At 40.6% G+C, this 11463-nt stretch overlaps 1 protein-coding gene across 1 annotated transcript; it reads right to left on the bottom strand.

Annotated features, from left to right (window-relative positions):
- Positions 1–1487: 1487 nt before the first annotated feature.
- Positions 1488–4211, bottom strand: hsd17b1 (hydroxysteroid (17-beta) dehydrogenase 1). Its single transcript, XM_069709071.1, has 6 exons — positions 4115–4211; positions 3354–3515; positions 3082–3261; positions 2825–2918; positions 2541–2724; positions 1488–1643 (listed from the first exon to the last, which is right to left on the bottom strand). Exons 1-6 carry the CDS (start codon positions 4209–4211, stop codon positions 1488–1490), a joined length of 873 nt encoding a protein of 290 aa, XP_069565172.1.
- Between the last annotated feature and the right edge of the window lie 7252 nt (positions 4212–11463).

Consider the following 11463-nt stretch of genomic DNA (forward strand, 5'->3'; position numbering starts at 1 on the left):
GTAACACGTAGACGTAGAGACAAGATAACCCGTCTGATGTTGGCAGAGCACACAGGCTTAACAGCTCCACGCTGTGCTGGGCGCTACACAGGGAACTGAGGCTGTTCCAGCTGGCCCTCCTTCAGTCTTCAATCTCTGAACTGTAAACTGTGAGCTCAACAATTCATAAAAAAAAGATTCTGCAGATATTTCTTCACTTTTATTGGATTTTAAACCTGTTTTGATTGCTGTTAGAAAAGAAAACAACTACAGGTCATTCTCTGTTTCTATTACCTTGAACCCAGATTTGTTTTCACAGGACCGTAACTCACTAAATTGTACAACACTGATGTCATGAAGTCGCTGTATTGATGTCACTGGTTTGTAAAGGCGTCACTGACTTTGTGTTTTTAGTTCAACTGCATTTTAACAGACGTGTATAATCATTGACAGGCCTTTTTTCAACCGGTCAAAGTAAACTCTTGTGGAAAAATATATCAGAATGCTTGCTTAAAGCATGCAGGCTTCTTGGTTAAAGACCCCCCGTCAGATTTCAAGGATTAAAAGGTCACATATCATAATGTAAATATCACTGTATAAATGAACGAATCTCTTTGTTTTTTTCTTGCAGCAACATAGGCTGTTGACCACAGGACAGAGAGAAATTCCACATGTAGGTGAAAGGCTATAGACTAAACAAGCTCTTTGAATTCTCTGATCACTATGATAATGTAAGAAGTAATATGAAACTACTTAGTGTCATATTATTTCTTACATTATCATAAATACCTGTGAAATATGTCTTGTTTTCCATTGCGAAACACAGAGAAGTTAAGGCACAAGGCTCAAGCGTATACAACAAATTATTCACATTTTAGTTTGTTTTCAATTTTCTTAATTTATCTTTGGTTTTTATTCAAGAATGGCCAATTTAAGGCACGTATTTAAGCAGAAGAGAAAGACAACATATGATGCATTCATACAAAAAAGTCGCACACTTCACCTTCAGTGCAGTAACTACTGACTATTATTTTGATTTCAGGCTTTCAACTAAGACAGTTGTCTCTGCCCTGTGTGATTAAAATAACAATACAGAAATGATCTGAGTAAATTCTTGGAGTGTTTTCACATTAACAATGCCGTGCGAATCTGTCCAGAAGCATGCCGATCCCAGTCAAAATATGCAAACTAGTGTGGCAACAACGCTATCAAGCAAAAGGAATGCAAAGGCTCAGGTGTTACTCAAAGCTATTTTTGCTTCTTTTTTTTTTGGATAAGGAGTTTTACCTCAGACAGGTGACATACAAAAATAGAAGCATGGAGTCCCTCCCTCCTGCACTCCACTTATAAAACTGAACTTACAGCCCTTTCCAGTTGAGCAACAACTGTGATTCAGAATGAATCACCTTTATTCTGGGAATCAAAGTTAGAAAAGCTGAATATTAACCCCCGCAAGTAAAGTAAAAGAAGAGCGACGTCGGCCCGTGAAGTACCAGGCATGTGCAAAATTATTGTTCCTCAGGTGAGAAGATGATTTTGCTCATAGCGCTGATGTACTGGGACCCATCTGGTTCTGTGGCCTTCAGGTTGGTAAGAGGTGGCACCACACTGCTGGTGAAGTATCTGAATGCAGGGCTGGGTGACTGGATGGCATCGAGAAATACCTTGGAGACAAAACACAAACACAGAGTAGAGGACAGATAAATTTGTTGCAATACATTTTTCAATGAAGTGTTCTAATCCTCTGCTCAAGTAAAAGTGTGTATTAGAGAAATAATTGACTTTATTCTTTAATATACAAGATCTGTCTGTGTTATATAATTGGATGATTCATGCACTGTAGTATTTATTGTCTGTAGTTGATGTGGCTGAGAGGTTTAGCTTTATTCTTACTACTTTATTAACTGTTTGATGGACGAATGTATTCTGTTGCAATATGTTTTATAAACACATTGTTTTGTAAAATCCTAAACTGCAAAGCAACTAAAACAAATACAAATATAGAAACAGGTAAATAAATAAATGGTTATCTATTTTTAGAATGACTGTAAGTAAAGTTTTTGTGTTAATGTTCTCTTAAAGGAGGAGTTGAAACTAATGCTAAGTGTGACCCACATGCAGTATGATAAAGTTTACTATCTTAAAATAGCATACCAAGGAAACTGATTCAGAGCTGTGTGAAAGGATTAAATGACGCTCAAACTTACTTCACACAACCACAATTGTTTATTTTGTGCAGGGTCAATTGGGACAATGTTTGAAGATCCTTTCTTCTTCCCCACCATAAAATACCTTTATTCACTAAATATGTGACCTCTTAATATTGTGGAGATTTCTATTTAATTGACAAAATATCAAAATCTATATATACATAATTGTGTTCCAGCCTGCAGATAAAAGTTTGAAAGATTTTGTCGAGTATTTATACTGTGTTATTACTGAATTTATTTATTTATTACAAAAAATACTGGCATGACTAATACCAAAACTGATTCACTCCTATTTCAAAAACTTGCAATAAAGATTAAAAAGTTATGATTTACTGTATATGTACAGCATACCTTTACAATCTCCTCAGTGTCCTGTGCAGCATTTTGGAAGACAGAGCTGCAGTGTTGCAGGTATTTTTCATAGAGGCCGAGTGTTTGGGTATCAACCTGCTGGAGAGACGTATCCCCAAGCTCCGCCTTCTGCAGGTTGACCAGGAAGTCCGTGTTGACAGGACCACACTCAATGAGACTCACACTGGAGGATGAAGCATTCCATCGACAGTTACAGATAGATTTTATCGTCCCAAATAGCCTTTAAATTCAGCAAATAAGATGCAGCTAACTTTAAAACTCACTGGATATTGAAGTGCTGCAGGAGGACAGCCAAACTCTCACATACTCCCTCAATTGCAAATTTACTGGCGCAGTATACTTCATTAAATGGGAGACCTGGGAGAGCATTAAGATGGGTTATTTTTGGCAATTTCATGCATGTCAACAAGCATCAACATGGTCTACTTAATCGAGCTCGACCAAATCATTTTAAAAAAGTGCACATGCGGAACATTGTTGACATTCAGTGATTCCTCAAACATTTGCTAAGCTGTCTCACCGTGAAGCCCTCCGGTGCTGCCTGTGACCAGAATGAGGCCCCGGCCCTGAGCCTTCATCTGCGGTAGGAAGGCCTGGATGGTCTGGATGGTGCCCAGGAGGTTGACCTCCAGAATCTGCCTCATCGAGTCCAAAGACTGCGCCTCCAGTGGCCCCATCAAACCCACGCCGGCGTTACACACTGTGAGCAGTGAGGATAAGCCCTTTAGTACAAGAAAAATCACATCCTGTCCCATCTAATCTTAAACAGGACCCACTAATACAGGAGCATACCCAGAATGTCCACTCGTTTCTCCATAACTTTGTCTCTTGCATCCAGGATGGACTGCCGGTCGGTCACGTCCATTTGGAGGATGTCCAGGGTGTCCCTGTGCAGGCCTTTCACACACTCTAAAAGACGCTCCTTCTTTGCCAGGTTCCTCATTGTGGCATAGACTAAACAGAAAGCAGCACAGAGTAGCATATTTTAATATGCAGCTATGTAAACCAGGAATTACAATATGTGAGGGTTTGATTTAAATTCCATTTTTTAGTATTCAGATCAAATAATTCAGTGAATCGAGACACTACGAGACAGTAGGTGACGCTGTGCACTCTTAAGACGATGTAGAAGAAGAGGATGAAGAAGAAGAGGACGTTGCGACTACTTTAACAGTTCAAGTTGTACATGTCGACACAAAATTGTTTGTTTTTCTATAAGTACCGCCATATTATAGTCGTTTAAAAGTCATAAGTGTAAGTGGAAAAAAAGGGAGGCACGCTCATTTTTCAGTAAATTAAGTCTATAGATATTTTGGCGGGCGAAGCATTCAAATGGTGCTGGCATCATTTCCGGTAAGTACAATGCGGCCAATACAAAAACGTGTAGTAAATTGCCGTGTAGTACAATAAAAAACAACATTACATAGTATACAAAGTCTTATTGGTTTTTAACATCCTAGTTGCTGACCCCATGCAAGCTTAATGAGAAGAATGAACACTTTATCACAGAAAAAAATACAATAACGTGAAAGACAGATGTCAGCTGTGAATACCTTTGAATGTCTTGTCGGGGTCAGATGCTAGCCGGACCGCCAGGCTGAGACCAATCCCGGAGGAGCATCCAGTGATCAGCACCACCTTCTTGTCCATTGAGTCTGGGTCACCAGTGTCCTCCTTCAGTGGAGAGCAGCTGGAATAAAGTGAAGATGAAACCGTGTGAGTGAGCCAGAGACAAGAGGATGGAGGCATGTGAAAACTCTGCTCAGTGTTTTCACTTCTTTCACTATCACAAGGTCAGTCAGTCCTAAACATCTGCCTGATATCAGCCATCTGGACTCCTTCCTTTTTTCTCTCATGTCCTTGTTGGTATATGTGTGGGAAATAGGACCTTATTGTTTTTGAGTGGCTTGATTAAACATCAAGCAACGTAACGTTAATGTATATTTTGGAAGTGCATATATGAAACTAGCTGTGACTGGTTTGTGGTATAACGCTCGATTAAATTTAGGTTTTGATAATAACATCGATCCAGAAAATCTCGTTGCACTATACTGTCTATGCTTTGGGACACATCGATGATATGAACACCAGGTGGAAGCAAAACATCAGAATATCAGGACTGTACCACACAATGAATGAAGCCACACTGGGCTTCATTGACAAAAAGACACAGGCTGACAATAGACAGAAAGGAGCACAGATGGTTTTAGTTTAAGGCATTTAAAGCAATTGTAGGCATTGAGTTTAACATAAGTTTACCAAGATGAAGAACAAACTTCCACCATCACCCAAAATAGTGTTAAAGTAATGTACAGGAGAGAAAAATCACTGTCTAATGTAATCGAAGGGTCTTATCATCTGTAATTACAACCGTTTAGTTTTTAAACATTTCAAACAAAGGAGAGGAAACTTGGCTCATTTTAAAGTAAGAAATTCCAACCAGAGCTGAGATGTTTATTTTTCAGTTCAAGTGATCCATCGAGCAAGTTCTTCGCAGCAACTGGAAAATATGCCACGTGCATATGTGTGAGTTTTCACGAGGTGGCAGTAAAGCTTCAAGTACAAAACATTCATCTATCAGTCTGCTTCTTTCTTGACCAAGGTTTGTTTTGTCTTCTTGTGCTGTGTTGTAGATTACTACTTGAGTAAAGTCTCGTAATCATGAAGAGTCACAGGCTGTTGAGAAGTAGGTAAAAGAAGTGAAGTGTATGATATGCAATATAAAATTAGTCTTTTTTCTTTTAAGATATACTTCTGACATACGATTTATTTTAATGATCCAATTCAGAGCCAATATGTTATCTGATATCAAGCCTCATACGCAGTATTTTATTTTGTATTTTTTAGTACTCTTTTCTTCCTCTCTCCGGCCTTGCGGTCATCTTTCTTCATTTCAAATGTTTACCATCACGTTTATTCTCCTACAGCTGACTTTCCTGGCCCGGTCCAAAGAGCTTGCATCTTTCTGGAACATTTCAGCAGCCTGATTTAAAAAGAATTTCTTCTGCTGATGGGAGCAAACCGAGTAGGAATTTCCTGCCATTTTGTTGCGTTCCTCCCCTTGAGATGGCATCAGCTTGGCTGCTGTCCCAGAATCTGTGGGACAGATAACAGCAGGCCTTGAACCTCTTTCAAACATCCACAGCTCCCAAGCATTGTTCAAAGTCTTGACCCGACTGACCTCAGACATTAATGGGTTTTATGGTATATGTGTCTGCTTGTTATTTCTATTAAATACTTGTTTGGGGTCATGAAGCAAGAATATAAAACATAAAGTGTTTAGATTTTTTTTGCACAAGTACGTGCTGCATTGTTAATGTTCTTGAGGCGATGAAGAACATCAAAGTTTTCTGGGGCTATTGTGTGGAAATTGCTTTCACAAAGTAAATGCCAGAAGAAAATTCAAAGTGATTGTGTTCTGAATTGAGTTTTCTGTCCCCTTTGCTCTACTTGTACTCAGTCAAGCAGCACTCATTTGTATGGGCTGCACTTCATCCATTATTTGCCTCTGGATCCATCTTGGCAGCATGATGCAGTCTATGGTCCATGGTCGAGTGCAGTTGGAAAGGCTCCTGCTACACGTGGCTAAAAGTCTCCCTGTGGCCCAGTAATTATCAAGAGAAGGTCCAGTGGAGGTGCACAGCGGCCTGGAAAAGCCTTTAAAATGCCTCTCGGGCAAGACTGGCTCAGATATCGGAGAGTAAACAGACTTTTTGAAGACCTTACAGCTGCTGATAGAAAGAGCACGGATATCCCACGTGCACAGCCGTGTGTCTCTGCGGCGTTTTTCAGAGAAAAGTGAAGTGTTTGTTGGAAACAGCAGGTTGGCCTCATGTTCACGGATTATACACTGAGACCACAGTGCACGCAGTGAAATAGGTATTTGCCGCTACTGCTTCAGGAAGGAAAAGCAGAACAGCTCCCTGGTGTCAGTCCATTCATGTGCTCGCCCTGTGGAGGACTGGGAGTCACATTGGCGCGTGCTGTTCCAGAGCGGGGGCATGTGATGAGAGCGTGGTGTAGACACAGTACGAGGTTTGTAATAACGTTAAGCGGTTGCAGAGGCAGATGTGCTCGACAGGATGTCCCATGTGAGAGCAATGAGCAGAAGTGAAACAGCTGAAGACGTGTTGTGGTAGATGTGGCGATGCCGAAAAGTCACGCTATACCTGGCAACGAAGTTTAATGACGTTCATTTTACTGGGGACTGTTCTGTTGAAGTGAATTCTGCAGATCAAAGATTTCTCAGAGATGCTTCCTCTCTATACGGGAACAAGATAGAAAAGTTTTTGATGGCCTTTTGAAGCTGATAAGATCTGGTTCTTTATTGCAAAACAGAGGTAGAGTTTGATGCTGCCATTCTTCTCATCAACTGATTTAATCAGCTCAGTTAGGAGTTCTCTGGCAGCGTGGTAAAAGTGAAAGAAAAGACTTCATTGTGAAGATGATGTGCGGAAACAATACATGATACAGGACACGGTGATCATATCAGGGAGCGAGGATATTAACATACAGTATCGCTGACAACAAAATGTCACATTATTGTCGAGGATAATACAAAGTGAATACAAAGTGATCCAAGATGCTCAAATGGATAAGCAGCTTAAAGTAATTTTATCAAGGGGAAATGTTTTAGATAAATGGTTGACAAAGTTATAGCTAAAGTGATCAATAATGATAAACAGCTTGAAGATGCGACAAACGCTAAACGTGGTGGATAAACGGTTAAAAAGTCCATCTTCTCTGACATGTTGGAAGTCATGCAAATCAAAGCTGACCTAAACTACACTATTATAATAACTGTAATACACATTGTCATTTTTGTGCATGCCAGAGATAATAACTCTACTCTGTGATGTAGAGCACAAACCACTTTTATACAGTCTGGAAAGTCTTTAGATAAATGCTATCAAAATCTGCAGGTAACAATAAAGGCAGTGTTCCTTAGAAGAGCGGAGGGTCACAGAAATTTCATCATTCGATTGGTGTTTTTTCTGATTTTGGCCCGATGCCAGTTGATTCATGTTACTGAACCATTTTGATATTAAATTAATTAATCTGCAACCTCCTGACAGGTTTTGTTTTACTTAAAGAAAAACCACAAGCGTCTGATGGATTAAAGTTTTCTCAACAAACAGATATTTTTCTTTTAGGTCTGGCCTCAACAATAAAAAATGTTTTTTTTTTTAAAGTGTCTGCGTTTGTGAGAGGTTTGTGTGTGTTGCATTTGGGCATAAACGCTCCTTTATGTTCCCGGGATATGTGGTAAAAATAGAACGTATCTGTGAAACCCATCCAGTCTGCAGGACAACTGGGACCAGAGTGAGAGATTGAAGGAATTCTCTCCACTGAGGATGTAATCCAGGTTGATAAAGCTCAAACCGTGCAGTTATTATTTTATTTGCTTGCTTTTAAACTACCAGCTGATGAGAGACGGGACTTTGACAAATGGTTGTGTCCTGACGACCCCGGAGCTTGTGGCAGGGATATACTTCAATAACGAGTAAAGGGAGAGGCTGAGAAATGCAGCGTGCGTTTTTCACGAGGTAATATAGAGGCAGTGGGGCTTAGTCCTCTCTGCTAAAACCATCACAGCTGAAACAGGAGAGCACGTTTGGAAAGTATGAATGCTTTTGAACACGCACATACTGAGGCAGAATCAGCACATCTACAGAAGGTGCTTTCCTGAAACTCTACAGATTTATTATTACCCATTGCGTTTTGAATGTTGCCTACATGCAAGTTATAATCTTAAGAAAGAGAGCGATGCAGTCCGTCTGAAAACGTTTATTAACGACAGAGCTGCAAGTCCATAATTCAGTGCGCTTGCCTGGAGGTCAGGACAGAAAGAAAGAAATACAGTCTTTCATATTTTAGGTGAAAAGCATTACTGTCTGGCCAAACTTCCCAGAGCCGAAGGGCACTCATGTCCTGTCATGGGAGGGCATCGTATTTTATACACGTATGTTTTCCCAGAGAACATGCGGGAGGAGGAGGGGGGGGTTACAGCTCTCTGTTAGACACGAGGGGTTTACGTCAGCCGTACCCCTCGGGGGCGATCGCGCTTGGCCCGGACCCGCGTGTATACAAAACCTCAGCACGCCAGGGATTGTGTCGTGGGAAATGTCTCCTCCGTCTTGAATCAAATGTTCGAGACATTCTTTCTTGCCGTCACATTACGCACATCCTGTTGCTGCCGCTTTCTGGGCCTTTTTGGCTCTCGAGTCTGTCCTGGGACTAGACCTGACCTGTACATTGCATGGATGTCTTAGTCATGGCTTAAAGAGAAGGTCAAAGAAGGACAGTTTTGGTATGTACGCATACCTCGCGCAGCTGCACCATCATGGAGACTTTTGTTTGGTTGTCAGGCACAAATCTATCTGAACTGCGTATCGAAGGCTTGTTCCATTGCGAGATGCAGCTTGTTAGATAGCATGCGCAGGGAAATTGAGAAAGTCTGAAGGCAGATATGATCAGTAGAGGTTTGCTGGGTCAATACCTCGGTTTGGCTGGGAAAATATAGTGGCAGGCAGCACACTGGGCAGCCAAATTAGGGTCAGCTGATGAATGTGGAACAGATTAGTACTCGAAAAACAAAAATATATATAGTATGTCTGAAATATTTGTCAGACGTATTGAGGATGTCCTGCAGTGCTCATTCCAGTCTTTTACATTTTTGTTCTTGGCCGTCTGTGTCTTCGCTCCAGGTGCAGCAGGCACTGAATTCCAAGCACTCCACGCATCACTGCCTCACCTGTGATGTGGTAAAAATGGAGTGATACCTGGTGTGTCGAGGCATGGCAGGTGACTCAGCCATCCTGGTATTTACCCAAAGTTGCGCAAAAAGAGTTCTCGGCAGGACAAGCAGGCAGGGTTTTTAGCACCACCGCTGTTGCTCGGCACAGTTTTCCTTTTTGCCCTCACAGTTTGTGCTTCTTCTTTCTTCTTATTTCTCTCAGAGACCTTCAGTGTCTCTTTTTTTTTTTTTTGTCTGAATCATTTGTAAATAATGCTTCTCCAAGTGTATTCTTGTCTTCCCCACAAACACTGATGAAATCAGCGGCACCCTCCACCCACCTGGTCACCTGGATACCTTTTGTTTACAGCTGGGTCTGGAAACACTGTAGCTAAGTGTACGTACATAGCATGATGCATCATCTTAGCTGGCATGTCAGTAAGCAATACAAGTTTTTCAACAGACTGGAAAGTATAAAGCCACATCACACCTTTTTTTTTTTTTTTTTTTTTTTTTTTTTAAACGGCAAACATAATCGTTTGCATTTTGCATTCTCACGTGACCCCGTCTCTTTTTCCGACACTCTTTCATGCGCAAATGTTTACCAAACCCGCTTCCCTTTAACTCTCAAATGCATCTAGTTCACACGAAAAGAGATTTGCATGCTCTCAAGCTCTGAGATGCAGTCTTCACACTTGAATAACGAAATCATATCCTAATGTTTGTCTTAGTGTCTGTACTGCGCTATTTTACTTTGTTTTCTGCTGGTTGAGGATACTCCACCTGTTTTATTAGCTTGCATAAGCTTGCTGTCAAAGGAAATTCACAGTGAAATCTTGGCACACAGTTTGTTATTGACTGTTGCTTTAGAAAATTACAAGAACACACCCCAGAATGGGAGCCTACTCCAGGCTTGTATAATCGCCGCTTCAGCTTTTGGATCCCAGGAGCCAAGTTTTGCACACCTGTGGCATGCCAACCTGTTAAATATTTATCACCATGAGCACTTTCCTCCCCTCCGTTCTCTAATTGAGGTGTTTGAAGGATCATATGTCCCCCAGCAGCCTTTGTCAGATGCTCTCGGTACAGGCCCAGTATGTCCCACTCTCCCACAGTCGAGAGCTAATGCTTGTTATTACCACAACAAATGTTTCTCTCTCACATCTGAATAGAAAGAAATGTCGTCTGTCTTCATTTCTAGCATACCTAATCTGGTTTGCCACTGTTTTTCCCAACACTGTGGTGTGCTCATTGGGTTTTTTTCTCAACAGGTTTGTTCATGCTGCAATTGAAAAAAGAACATTCAGTGAAACACTGACAGCACCTCATCAGTCACACGGTGTCTGCATCACACGTTTGCTATATGCACTTGTTTGTTTTTCTGTACCACTTCCTGCTTGGGTTCCTGTCAAAATAGATTCCTTTTCAAGGGCTAAACAACATTTGATGACATGATTTGAAAGTTTATTTTGGGTTATTAAATGCACAGGTATGCAACCTAATAATACATCACAGCGATCCAGTTTAATTTATAAACAGTTTATTTAGATAAGAAATACAACACAAATTTTACAGAGTCAAAGCTAGAATATTATTTGACTTAATGTTACTTGCATTACATTGTGTTGTTTAACTGATAGAGATTTGGATTTCCAATTGGTGTTTATTTGATCCAAAACTTAAAATATTCTGCTGTCAATGTCCTGCCACACGGTAGAGTTCAAATTTAAGAAAGTAAAATACTAGATTTGCTTGTAAACACTGCTATTTAAGAATAACAGAAAACATTTTCTGTCTCCTTTTGCACCAGAAAGTTATTTATTGTCACTGGAGATTTTTTTTTTTTTTTTTTTCACAAAATAAACAGCTGATTATATAAATAGATTTTCTACACAACATTCTAGAACTGAGGACACATTCCTAAAAGCCATCTGGGTCTTATCACCTCTGCATCATTTCCCTCATAAAATGACTGAGACCAGGAGCCAAGTCGCTAAGGAGCGCTTGTCCTTACAGTAAATGGTGCTACGTGCTTATCACACATCACTCCCTCGTTGTCAGTCATCCATCACTTTATGGCGATGATGTGGAGGAGAGATACTCCTGTCTGTCTCCCTATAATACTAATCTATCCTGTTTCTAATGCTGCTGTTTTTAAAAGTGATT

The sequence above is a fragment of the Brachyistius frenatus genome, unplaced genomic scaffold (genome assembly GCF_029030835.1).
Source record: "Brachyistius frenatus isolate BFR_SWC_R1_liver_20210118 unplaced genomic scaffold, ASM2903083v1 Contig_80, whole genome shotgun sequence".
NCBI lineage: Eukaryota > Metazoa > Chordata > Actinopteri > Embiotocidae > Brachyistius > Brachyistius frenatus.

Excerpts from the sequence above, each read along its gene's own strand:
- hsd17b1 (XM_069709071.1), bottom strand. The coding sequence starts at position 4,211 with ATGGACAAGAAGGTGGTGCTGATCACTGGATGCTCCTCCGGGATTGGT. Across the intron at positions 3,516-4,114 it reads CCCCGACAAGACATTCAAAG|TCTATGCCACAATGAGGAAC; the intron begins GTATTCACAGCT and ends CTTTCTGTTTAG. Across the intron at positions 1,644-2,540 it reads ACACTGAGGAGATTGTAAAG|GTATTTCTCGATGCCATCCA; the intron begins GTATGCTGTACA and ends TTTGTCTCCAAG.